At 42.0% G+C, this 13,643-nt stretch overlaps 1 protein-coding gene across 1 annotated transcript in view; it reads left to right on the forward strand.

Moving 5' to 3' along the window:
* The window catches only part of AOX1 (aldehyde oxidase 1), an 85,548-nt gene extending 72,188 nt beyond the window's left edge, over positions 1-13,360 (forward strand). Inside the window, exons 28-35 of the mRNA XM_003820713.4 lie at positions 1,051-1,179; positions 1,873-1,947; positions 3,457-3,509; positions 4,733-4,847; positions 8,531-8,596; positions 10,481-10,669; positions 11,440-11,607; positions 12,494-13,360. Coding sequence (XP_003820761.2) covers positions 1,051-1,179; positions 1,873-1,947; positions 3,457-3,509; positions 4,733-4,847; positions 8,531-8,596; positions 10,481-10,669; positions 11,440-11,607; positions 12,494-12,544 — 846 coding nt within the window. The 3' untranslated portion in view covers positions 12,545-13,360. The remainder of the gene's footprint in view (positions 1-1,050; positions 1,180-1,872; positions 1,948-3,456; positions 3,510-4,732; positions 4,848-8,530; positions 8,597-10,480; positions 10,670-11,439; positions 11,608-12,493) is intronic.
* Positions 13,361-13,643: the final 283 nt, after the last annotated feature.

Raw genomic sequence — 13,643 nt, forward strand, 5'->3', positions numbered from 1 at the left:
GATTGTTTCTTAAAATAGACTTCTGGGAATAGAATTACTGGGTCACAGGTGTGACTGTTTTAAATTGTTTGACACACATTATCAAATTATTTTCCAGAAAGTATCCCTCTCATGACACCCCTAACCAACAGTGAATGTTATGGATTGTTGAAAATGCGTAGATAATTTGATAAGTGAATGAAAGTATCTCATTATTGCTTTCATTTACATTTTTCTGAGTATAAAGATGTTAAATACATATTTTCTCTCAGTCACTTGAGAATTGACTTTCCCCATTGGAGGGTAAGATTTCAGTGTTTTCCTTATTGGATCACCAGAGACTTTGATATTCTAAGCCTATTGTACTCTGTGTGGATGATCTGAGAGCCAGACCTCATGGAAGGGCTCTGTATGCCTGTGTTCTTGTAGAAGCTGTGGGCAAGCACTTTCAAGCCATGCTGCTAGCAGGAGAGAGGCAAGTTTGGGATCAACTAAAGTTAGCAATATGATTTTGCTCTCTAGCGCTAAAAATAAAGAATAAAGCAGGCAGCTAAGTCCTTGTGTTGGCACATGGCACTGGCGCCATCTCCTGTGACCCACATGTTCATGCCGTTGCTTTTCCAAGGCCATCGTCCTTTCTCATAGGAAGCACTCTTTCCCTGGGGCAACTCCAGAAATGTGGATAGGAGATAGACATCTCCTATCATTGATAAGGTTCTGCTAGAATTTTGCAGAGTGTGGTCGTAGGAGAAGCCTCAAAGATGTCAGTATCATGATTATAAAAACAAGAATGAAGCATTTCTTCCTGCCTTGGCCTGGGGCCTCACCTCCTCTTTCTGACACTATCACCAGAAAGTCAAAGAAAAAGAAAGTGTGTTCAGGACTTGGGGTCCAGACTAGCTATAGGATTTTTTGAAATAAGAAACTTTTCGTGGCTGGAGGAATTTGTGGTTCTGCTCCCTTGTCCTTGTCATGGGTATTAGGGTATCACACATGTGTTACCACGTGGGCATGTGCACAGATCTGTGACTAATCAAAGTGTTTAAAAGGAAACTCTCTCTTAAAATTCAGGTGGTCAGCCGTGAATTAAGAATGCCAATGTCGAATGTCCACCTGCGTGGAACAAGCACAGAAACCGTCCCTAATGCAAATATCTCTGGAGGTTCTGTGGTGGCAGATCTCAACGGTTTGGCAGTAAAGGTAACAGTCACTGCAGTGGCGTCCAAATCATTAACTCCCTCAGGGCCAAATACCTGGGTGGGTGGAGCTCCAAAGATGCTGAGAGTTAATCCAACTCATATCTCCTTCTCCATCTTGGCCTCAGTCGGTGGTACAGCACCCAGTGGTTCTCCTGTGCTGGAAATGCCACCTCTTTTTCTCCCTCACTCCTGACATTTTTCTAATGAGCAAGTCCTTTCAAGTCTACTCAAAAACGTCTCTGTCTTTCTGCTTCCATATTATGTTAGTATCACTTTAAGACAGGCTTGCGCCTCTCCCCAGGGCCGATGCAGGACTTCTGTCTCTCCACCACAACTTCATTGCCTTTTGCTCTAGCTTTCTGCTGCCGGAGTGAATTTTCTCACAAAATAAATGTGGCCATGCCATGTCTGAAAGCAATGGCTGGTGGTTTTCCAAGAGGTTTTTTATTAAGTCTTGACTTTTTAGCATGGCTTACAAGGCCAGTTCTCTCTCTCTCTCACACACACACACACACACACACACACGTGCACACACTCATATGAAACCTTTCATATCACCTTCATACAGGGTTGGTGTCTTATTTTTCCATGTTCCCTCTTAGATAAGCCTATGGAATGGTACATATTATGTTGTTTTGAATTTGGTGTTTGCATGAAATTAGGAGCATAATTTTAATTTAAAAATAATCTCTAGGATGCCTGTCAAACTCTTCTAAAACGCCTCGAACCCATCATCAGCAAGAATCCTAAAGGAACTTGGAAAGACTGGGTGAGAATCAATGGTTCTCTGTATTTTATTTTAGAAGAAAAAGGAGTGGGAGGAGAGCAAGAGCAATATGCATTAATTGAAATCTGTAGAAAGGGCATTTGCAAAGGTACCACCATTGTGTAATGATAAATAAAAGGCCCTTTGGCTCTTAGCATGTGGAAATCCTATCACAGTGTGGTGGAGGAACTCTTGTATCTGGGAAAATTTTCTGTTAGAGAAAAAGATGGTTCTTCTGCCAGAACTCCTGTTTTAATCCAGAATTAATTAATGTTTCATCCTATGTAGCCTAGGGGTTGTCTAGATAATAACTGTACATCTGTTTTTTCTCCTTCTTTGGGTTCTGCTGTTCCTAAAATAGAAAAACAATAGTAGAACCACTCTGTAAAAGTAAAAATCATATAAGCACTCGTTTAGAAATAGGAAACCAAGCCAGTGGGTATATGTTCATCCAGTAATAGGTACTCAATGGAATGGAAATATTCAACTGCTTCCTTTGATCTGCTTATAATCTAGTTGGAAAAGAAGACACATTCTAAAGTCAGCTGACAAACTTTTCAAAGTAATGGTTTATCAACTACCAGATGTTGTGGAACAAATATCCATAAAAGCTGGGAGCATGTGTCACGCTGGCTATTCTAGAATGTCAGTTTTTGCAACCTTACGAATACAGGTCTGGGGGAAATAGCATTTGAGGATCCCACTTAGAAATGGTTTCTGCTGTTCCATGGAGTAAGGACTCATTTTATAATTCATATTTATGGGGTCTGTCTATACTTCCTGGGCGTATTTGTTTCTGTCCTCTGTCCCATGCTGCCTGAGCCCAGAAAGGCTGAGTCAGTGTGGCTGGAGAAAGCTGGAGAGAGGTGCAGCATGGAGAGTAGTACTCCACCACCATGAGATGCAGCCATTCAGCCCACTTTCTTCGCTAATGATTGATGTGCTTCTGACCTTCATTCCTAGACTTAGGGACTTGGACCTAACCCTGATTTTTATGCATAGTAGTCAGCTCTGTGTACTGCAGAGTTTTGGTGTAAATGGTACAATTTAGCAAAATTATTCCCCTCACCTGAAACATATGTGTCCAGAAAGGATTGACAGTTCCCATAAATATGAATTATAAAATGAACCCTTACTCTATAGACTAGCAGAAACCTGATATTAAAATTAAGCAGCCAACCAAGCATTGTTTTCTAAAATGTTCCATCTTAATTGAAAATTTTCTGCAGATGACTGAGTGAATTTCTTCCTAAGTGGAACATATGTTGATGACTTTAGTCCAGCCTGTATCATACCACAGCGGGCATTTAGTACAATCATAGGTGCTGAACAAACAGCTACAAGCCGTGAACCACAGAGGAGAAAGCCAAAAGGAATGGATTAATCTGGGTCCTTCCTGGTTACTATTGCTGATAGTTTTACTTAACACACAGGGTAAAATTAGAATTGAAGTCTTGAGTGATTCTTTCTTTGGGCATCCTTGTTGCATCATGCTATGCTCTTCCTTCACAGGCACAGACTGCTTTTGATGAAAGCATTAGCCTTTCAGCTGTTGGATACTTCAGGTAAATACTCCCTCTGATCACATGCTATGGAGAAGAACAGTGGTATCTTGAGGAAGAGTTTCAGTTCCCTTGCAATTTTGGCAAACGTTGACTTTCTACCTTCTATTTACCCATGGTTATAAAGAACATTTAACTGCTAGTTAATCCATGGTTGTGGTTATAAAGAACATTTAACTGCTAGTATCCAGAAAGACTTCTGTTAGGAAAAATAGGCACACAAAATTCAGCTTAACTGATGATTCTAATCATAGTGGGTGGTGTTATAAGGCTCTCTGTGGTTAGTACTTGGAATACTCAGCAGTGGTTGACTTTTTGTTGAAAACACGATCTATCTCTTAAGAAACAAAGGTAGGGGAATGCAAATTAAACCCATAAGATGGGTACCATTTTACACCTTCAGGATTGGCAAAAAAGAAATTGGACCATAACCATGTTACATTAAGATGTGAAACAACAGGAACTCAGTGAATCTGGAAAACAGTTTATTAAATTATTTTAATGGAGAGTGAAAGCTGTCTGAGAGCAGGGTGATGTAGAGCCTTGCCTGGTTTGATCACTTTGCCATTGGTGCGGGAACTGGGCACTGACTGCCTGTCAGGAACAGGCATTGGAAGCATTTTTAATGGCCACCTCCAGGTTGCAGGGCAGCAGAGGAGAGAGGGTAGAGAGTTCTGCAAGCTGCTGACCCATGCTTCTGTTTTACCATTATTTATTTGATGTTCTTAAAGATTAGTTAGGAACAGAGCAGGCCATGGAGCTTGATGGTGAGAGACCAGAGTAGAGACAAAGAATGGGAGCCATGGGACCTGATCCTTCACACAGAGGGGCAAATTCTGGAGCCAGAAAGATAGACAAAGCAGGCAAGCATGCACCTTTGAAATAGCGTTTGGTGTAAAATGAAGGTTGAGTTCCCCAAATCTGATGATCCAATATTAGCCAAAAGCAGTAAGATGGACATTCATGAAGTAAGAAGCTAACCTCCAGGAGTAAGGAGGCACCAGTCAGGAGTAGTTAGATGTTTTTATCAGACAAAGCAAGTTTTAAAAGAAAAAACTAAATATTTATTTATTCAACACATTTATCGCACATACATTAGGTGCTGGCACATACATTAGGTACAGGTATATTCCTGTGGCTTGCATAAATCCTCATGGGTCTGTTTAGTCATCATGGTCTGCAATTAGGGGACTTGATCACTTAACAACACTCACTGTTTCTTCCAGAGGTTATGAGTCAGACATGAACTGGGAGAAAGGCGAAGGCCATCCCTTCGAATACTTTGTTTATGGAGCTGCCTGTTCCGAGGTTGAAATAGACTGCCTGACGGGGGATCATAAGGTCAGTACCGGTTGGAAAGGTCTTCAAGTTGCACTTAGGATGCACCTAAATTCCACAGATGCCATCTATCTGAGGAGAGCTTAGTGAGTGGCAGCATCGTGCATTTGGCCTAAGGGTGATTTCCCTGGATTACCAGAAGAAAATAGAATCCCCACAATTGCCTTGGTGATCTGGTTGCTGCCATGGAAAACAACTGGTGGCCTGTCTTTATTTCCCTGGCCCTTTTAAATGGAATCAGGAAAGAAACTACATGAAGAAAGAAACATGCTCTAAAGGGGGCTTTCATGTAGACTATTGGCACAACCAGCAATTCTGACTTTTTATGAGAAATGCCAAGATAAGACATTCTTGAAGGATTTCATAGACATCTGTAATCTGCTAACAAGCACCAAGCCAGCCCAGGGCAGGTAGTGGCCACTTTTTTATATCTTTTACTCAGCTAGGTCTTGCCTTTTAGAAGTCCAGTGTGCTATCCATTGTGCCACAGAGCTGGCTTGGTCTTGCTTTTTAGATAGTTTAAGAGCATCCTTATGCTTTCAAGGGATGCTCTGAAGAGATACACACACATACACACACACACACACTCTCTCTCTCTCCCTCTTTCTGTCTCTGTTGCTTCAAAGACTCATAGAATTTCTCCTCTTGTACCAGAGCCTTCGGGAGTAAAAGAAGCCACTTACTGGTCACTGTCAATACTAATGAATGATCACTGATACATTAAATGGGACTGTGATACCCTAACAACTGTCATGTGACCAAGCTACCAGTTTAGTGATAATCTCTTCCAAAATGTACCTAGAAGCAAGCTCTAGTTCTTGATATTTACAAATATCCTCTATGCCTGTGTTCTTGGATTGTGATCAGATTTAAATTTTCATTTAATAAGTCTCCAGCATGTATTTTTTAAAACTATAGTCAACCTAATCTCTGAAACTATGGTCAGTTTTATTGAACCTGCCTTTTCAAGTATCTGACCTGTCTGGTTCTAATTCAGACTGGATCTCTATAGGGTAACCTCGCACTAGGGCAAAACAATGATCACTTTGAGCATGGTTTTTGTGTTAGACTAGCAGCCCTACACTACTAGGGAGCGGGTTCTTGCATAGAACTGATTTCTGTTTGTTTGTTTGTTTGTTTTTGAGACAGAATTTCACTCTGTCACCCAGGCTGGAGTACAGTGGCTTGATCTTGGCTTACTGCAATCTCTGCCTCCTGGGTTTAAGTGATTCTTGTGCCTCAGCCTCCCAAGTAGCTGGGATTACAGGCTGCGCCACCACACCCAGCTAATTTTTGTATTTTTAGTACAGACATGGCTTCACCATGTTGCCCAGGCTGGTCTCAAACTCCTGGCCTTCAAGTGATCCACCCACCTTGGCCTTCCAAAGTGCTGGGATTATAGGCCTGAGCCACTGTGCCCTGCCCGTATAACTGATTTCTAAGTCCCTTCTCCCTCAAAGCAAAAGTTGGTGAAAACTTAGTCATGTGGATTTTCTTATATTCCTATATATGCATTGTCCTTGTTAAGATCCAAGAACAAGGTAATAATTAGCCTAGTATGAAATTTTAAGGCATGTTCCTATAACTTATTTGAATGATCTTAGGGGATGTGTCATATAGCCTCATCAGATGCCTTCATAAAAGCTAAATCTCAGCTCAGGTTAGTGTCACTGCTAGGCAAAGGGCCAGAATGTGACATTCTACCAGGGGCCCTCCCCAAAGGCCTGTTTCTCAGCCATTCTCCTGTTGATAGAATTGCCCTTATTCCAGCAAAATTTTCCTCACTTTGAACCTACATCTAAATATCAGTTATCTGTTCTGTACAACAAATTACCCCCAAACTTAGTGCTGAAAACAGTGGATGCTCATTAGCTCACACCACTTCTGAGGGGCTGGCCTCCAGGAGTGGCTTATCTGGGTGATTCTGCATGAGGCTTGTCAAGCTGTGGCTGGGGCAACAGTCATCTCAAGGCTCAACGGGGACAGGAGAATCCTGTTCCATCTCCCTCCATCATAGCGTTGTTGACAGGAGGCTCAGCTTCTCACTGGCTGTTGGCCAGAGGCCTCCATTCTTTGTCATGTGGATACCTCTTTGTAGGCTGCCTGAGTGTCCTCAGGACAAGACAACTGGCTTCCTCCAGAGAGACCAGCCCAAGAGAAAAAGAGAGAGCATGTGCAAGCGAGCGAGTACCCGAGACAGAAGCCCAGCTTTATAACCTAATCTCAGAGTGACTACTGTCACCTCTGCCATAGCCTACTGGTCATACAGGCTGGCCTGGTAGAGTATAGGAGGAGACTACATATGGATGTGAATACCAGGAGGTGAGGATTATCCAGAGCCATCTTTTAGGCAGCCTACCACAACCTAGATCCACTCTCTCCAGTCCTAACAAAAGACACGACAGACAGCACTAAGCCTACAGCTTTGTGGGTTGTTTTTTTCTGTTTTGAGGTGGAGTCTTGCTCTGTTGCCCAGGCTGGAGTGCAGTGGCACGATCTCCGTTCACTGCAGCCTCTGCCTCCTGGGTTCAAGTGATTCTCGTGCCTCAGCCTCCTGAGTAGCTGGGACTACAGGCACGTGCCATCACCCCTGGCTAATTTTTGTATTTTTAGTAGAGATGGCATTTCACCATGTTGGCCAAGCTGGTCTCAAACTCCTGGCCTCAAGTGATCTGCCCCCCTCGGCCTCCCAAAGTGCTGGGATTACAGGCATAAGCCAGCCCCACCAGCCTAAGCACACAGCTTTGAAAGCAGAAACTTCACTAACACTGAAGACTTTAGAGCTCCTCCTCTCACCTTCAGCTGAGGCCACTTATCTCCTGGAAGGCCAGTCTTGCTGACTGATGTCAAAGAGGACTTTACATTTTACTGTGTGTTTAAATAAGAAATGTGAGTTCCTGAAGTTTTATTATTGTCAGACATTCCAGATCATTATCTAATTTTCAAATGTTACATGAAAGTCCCAGATCAAATAAGGAAACTCTTGTATTTCTTTTGTTCAATTAGTAATTATAAGTACAATCTGTTAGTCATGGCAGAGACCATTACATCACATTTAAAAAAATGTACAGACTTGCTGGAAAGCAAAGGTGTTACTAACACTCTGGCTGGGCCTGCTGTACTTCTCCTCATTTGTAGGTTATCAGTAGCAAGTTGTAGTGTCAACTTTATTCTCTTCTCTGCTACAAAAATGAAAAGTCTAGAACAGCAGATGACAATTTGAAGACTTTTTTGTTGGTGCACCCTGAACTCTGTGGTTCAGTAAACATTCCTCAGCCAGTTGTACCTGGATGTTTGGTTGTATGCTAGCCATTAAGCTTTGCAACTAGGATCGTGAGGGCCATAGATGTTTTCTTTTGTTGTGTCATATATTATATCTGTTGTAGTGAATTAAACTCAATCTGTTGCATCATACAGCTTGAATCAAAATGAAGTAAATATTTTTTTCTCCTATTATTTCCAGGAAAAAAAGACAGTGCTTCAGCTGGCTAAGAGTATTTGTATAATTTTGAAAGTTTTACATAATAAACTTTGTCATATAATAAAATCTTTGTTGCTTCTTTCGAAATGACATGGCTGAAAGAAAGGCTTTATACCAAAGTCAGCCTGGCAGGAAGTGTTCCTCAGCTTCTTCTCCCTAAGTTATTCTCATTAAAATAAACATTTTAACTTTTTTTTATTACTAGAACATCAGAACAGACATTGTCATGGATGTTGGCTGCAGTATAAATCCAGCCATTGACATAGGCCAGGTACGTGTAACTGATGTGTCTCACTTTCTATTTGTAAAAGCCAAAAGTGTGGTGGGGTCTGCAGGAGAGCATTCCATCAGTCTTATTCATCATCTTATTTTTCTAACCCTTTAGTCAACTCTATTCAGACCAACTGCAGAGCTCAAATGTTTTACTGTTTAAAAGGGGGAAGGAAATAAAGGTGTTTTAGGTCGTTTTTGAAGAAACATACAATCTGTGACTAGGGAGCTTGAATGAGGCAAGACCAAGCCTACAGGTGACTGATGAGCTCCAAACTTCTGGGACATAAGTAGAGTTAGTGCCCAGTGCTGAGCCTTAGCCACACGATGGGCTTCAGCTTCAAGGAGTTTGAAGTCGTGTTGGGATAACAAGCCTCAAGTCATCAGAGCAGTAGCTATTGGTAGGCAGCCTGTAGTGCTGGATTCCATCCACAGACATTTTCAAATTTAAATTTGAAATAGTTGAAAAGATTGGAAAGTCATAAATATCTAGTTTCTCTTGAAAACAGAAAGTTTGCCCACACTGGATCCTCATTTCCATGAGTGAAGTCGGTGGGCTGTACCTTTAGAGTCCCACACTCTCCAACGACACAGGACCCACCTGGAATCTTCATATACTGGGTTTACGTGTCTCGAACCTGGAGGCAATTCAGCTCATTACCTCTGATTTAGGGCACCATCTTGTGTCCCCTCCCCCCCACCCCCCCGCCCCCACCATCATGACATTGCGTTATTGGTGAATGGGAAGAATCTGTGGTGTGGAGAAGTCAAAGGAGGCTTAGGGAAGAAGTGGGTGTGAACCAGGTTGTCAAGGAAAGAATGAGAAACGACATTTGGGGTGAAAGAAGAATGGAGGAAGTCACCCTACAGAAACACATGGAATTTAGCATGCCTGTTCATGGCTGCTAATCAGGCCAGGGCAGATGACTATGGGGAAGGCCTGTGTGGGAGGGGTGGGCCATGAGGAGGGAGTCAGAGAGCAGAAGAGGGCTGGGGACTGCCAGGGGTGGGTGGAGGGCTTTTAGAGACAAGACTTCACTTAGTGGGGATGGACTGAAGTGTTTGGAAGACTGATCTAAAATCAGAGTCCAGAGATGTGAGGCTAGCCACTTTGTGGGCAAGGAGGTGGGATGAGACAATGGGATTGTAGCTTTCACTAGCACCCTGGGGTCTCTGGACACATCAGTCAGGGGGGTTTGTCTGCCTCATGGGCAAAAAACAAAAAAAGAGGGTGCTTGGGCTCCAGACTCTGTGAAGACTCTTCCTGAGCACTCATTTCAATGGCCAAACCAAAATTAGAACCCAAGTCCTTTGTCTTTGACCTTCTTTTTTTCATGATTTTTATTTATTATTATTATTATTATTATTATTATTATTATTATTATTATTATTTGAAACTAAGTTTTGCTCTTGTTGCCCGGGCTGGAGTGCAATGGTGCAATCTCAGCTCACCGCAACCTCCGCCTCCCAGGTTCAAGCAATTCTCCTGCCTCAGCCTCCCGAGTAGCTGGAATTATAGGCATGCACCATCACACCCAGCTAATTTTTTTTGTATTTTTAGTAGAGACGGAATTTCTCCATGTTAGTCAGGCTGGTCTCAAACTCCCAACCTCAGGTGATCTGCCTGCCTCGGCCTCCCAAAGTGCTGGGATTACAGGTGTGAGCCACCACGCCCGGCTGACTTTGAACTTCTTTTAACCTAATGCTGAACAAACATGTTTAAAATGGCTTTTAGATAAACTTTCAGCAACATGCTCCAAGACACCCTGAAAACGCTCTTAAACTGTAATTTTAAAATTCAAGCAAACAGCATGAAGTTGAAATGCTACTTAGTGTTGACTGTGTTTTCTCATACGTGGAAATTCTTTTTTTGTTCTTGCCTCAGATTGAAGGTGCATTTATTCAAGGCATGGGACTTTATACAATAGAGGAACTGAATTATTCTCCCCAGGGCATTCTGCACACTCGTGGTCCAGACCAATATAAAATCCCTGCCATCTGTGACATGCCCACGGAGTTGCACATTGCTTTGTTGCCTCCTTCTCAAAACTCAAATACTCTTTATTCATCTAAGGTAAGTAATGTTCTATGGGTAAATATGCATGTTTATATGATACCTGTTGGGTGACAGGAGGGCTACATTCCTCTCTTGGCTGTTTGGGATTTTTACAAGGATTGCAGAAGAAAAATTCTTATTAAACATTTTAATTCTAATCTAACATTATGATAAAAATTTTTAGTATTCCAAATCTTAGAACTTAACATCAACTACTATTGCCATCAGGTTCTATCTAATTTTTCACCTTGCAATAATCATCTTCATGCCTAATAATCATCTTCTGTATGTAGGTCATTTCCTGAGGCTAGAATTCTAAGAATGGGAATATTGGATCAAAAGATTAAATTACTTTTTGAAACAAAAAATTTATATAGGCCGGGCGCAGTGGCTCATGCCTATAATCCCAGCACTTTGGGAGGCCAAGGCGGGCAGATCACCTGAGTCCAAGAGTTCGAGACCAGCCTGGCCAACCTGGTGAAACCCCATCTCTGCTAAAAATACAAAAAAATAGCCAGGTGTGGCGGTGCATGTCTATAATCCCAGCTACTTGGAGGCTGAGGCAGGAGAATGGCTCAAACCTGGGAGGCGGAGGTTGCAGTGAGCTGAGATTGTGTCACTACACTCCAGTGTCATGCTTGGGCAACAGAGCCAGACTCTGTCTCAAAAAAAAAAAATGTACATATGTAGTACGTAATATTTTTATATATGCACATATGCTATAAATATGCACATATATACAGAGTGAGAGAGAGAGGTTTAATCTAGTTGGCATGCTTCCTTTCAAGGGTCTGGGAGAGTCGGGGGTGTTCCTGGGGTGTTCCGTGTTTTTCGCTATCCATGACGCAGTGAGTGCAGCACGACAGGAGAGAGGCCTGCATGGACCCTTGACCCTTAATAGTCCACTGACCCCAGAGAAGATTAGGATGGCCTGTGAAGACAAGTTCACAAAAATGGTACGTTTGCATGGTAGAAAAAAAATAGTGATCATAAAATTCTGAATTTTTGGCCTCTGTTCTTGTGGTAAGTTTTCGTGAACGCACTGCTGTGGCTTTTCTTGCCAGAAAAGGTGACGGGAAACCTGGGGGCATTTGAGCAGATGTGCAGAGGGGTCCTTGAACTTGTACCCCTCGGGTTGCATTTTTTCATCAGCCTGCCCCTGCTTGGCTCCATTCTATACTATTTGACAAAAGAAAGTTCATTCCCATTAGTTTTATGTTCCTCTCCTGTTTTGCTCCCTTCCTAGGACACCTTGGTCAGGAATAGAAGTTCAGGAACTATGCCCTGAACCTAGGACACCCAGTCCAGGAATATAGGCCCCTCTGACAGTCTGCCTCCACCCCAACCCCAAACGGGCACCCGGAAAGTATGCTAGCAGGAACCCCTCCCCTCTGGCAACAGCGCCCATGCCGAGCAGACATCTCTACCCTCCTTGGATATTTTCAGGGACAGGGTTTTTAATTGTGGAAGAAAGTCATACTGTTCACAGTTACCACCCTGACTTTGACTGAAGGGAAAGCCCCTCCCATCCTCCACTCACACTGGCTCTTTGTGGTATCCTTCATGGTTTTCCCTAAGCCCCTGACACGTTGCTTTTTCTACTCTGGAGAGACAGAGACCCACTCCACTTTTCACTGGGTGGTCTTCAAGCGTGAGATGATAACCCCAGGACCTCTCCAGTCCTCCCCTGGCTTCCTCTGTACTTCACAGGCTGTTGTTCCCTGACCTGTCATGGCCCTGGTTGCCCTCTGCTGGTGTTTAACCTACTTTATGTTCTTCTATTTTTCACCTAAGTCACAAACATTTCCCAGGTTTGAACATCCAGATTTGTTTTTATTTTAGATTCCAAGAGATGAACCTGGATCCTACGTTCCTTGGAATGTACTCATCTGAATCAAATGCAAACTTCTGGAGAAAACGGAGTGCCTCTTCCCAGATGGCAATCTGTCCTATCTCTGTGCTGGAAGATGCTAGATCTGAAAGACAGAGTTTCCACAGTTCAGAAATCATCCCCCAGTGTTGCTTTTCTAGGGAGCTGATTTAAAGTATTCCATTTAGATTTGATAGATATGCTTAAGCAATCTATAAATCATTTTCAATGTTATAAACACTAATTGGTTTCCTCTAGGGTGATATTCGTCATTACTCTGTCTCTTCAATCCATCCAGCTAAATGGAATAGGTGATGACTTGCATGTGACTCCTACTTGGCTTCTATCCACCAACAGAAATTATACCATATAGTGAAAGGCAATTTTCTAAATAATTTCATTACTAATATGAACTGTGAAGTTGTCATTTTTTCATTTGTCCCTTTCTGCTATCACCTTCCTCTTGTCAGAATGAATATAGACACTGTATCTAAGTGGGACCAAAGAAAAAATAGCAAACTTTCACCAAAGTTTTCATGAAAACCCAAAAGCTTTAAAAGTTACTATCAAGAAATTGAAAGGAAACCCACAGAATAGGATAAAATATTTGTAAATCATATACTTGATAAAAGTCTTGTAACCAGATACATAAAGAGCTCTTACAACTCAATAAAAGGCAAGTAATTTAAAAATAGGCAAAAGAATTGCTGGATGGTATGGTAGTTCTATTTTTAGTTTTTACCCTAACTACTCTGACTTGATCATTTAACATTCTGTGTATGTAACAAAATATCACATGCATAAATATTATGTATCAATAAAATTTTTTAATGGGCAAAGGATTTCAGTACACGTATCTCCAAAGAAGATATATAAATGGCTAGTAAGCATTAAAAATATGCTCAAACTCATTAGTCATTAAGGAAATGCAAATCAAAACCACAATGAGCCACCATTTTATATGCAGTAGGATGATTGTAATCAAAATGATGGACAGCAGTAAGTATTGGCTAGGAGAGGGAAAAATGGGAACACTTATCCATTGCAGGGGGCAGTGTAGAATGGTGTAGATACTGTGGAAAACAGTTTAGCATTTCCTCAAGGAGTTAAACATAGTTAACA

This window comes from Pan paniscus, chromosome 13 (genome assembly GCF_029289425.2).
Source record: "Pan paniscus chromosome 13, NHGRI_mPanPan1-v2.0_pri, whole genome shotgun sequence".
Taxonomy (NCBI): Eukaryota; Metazoa; Chordata; class Mammalia; order Primates; family Hominidae; genus Pan; species Pan paniscus.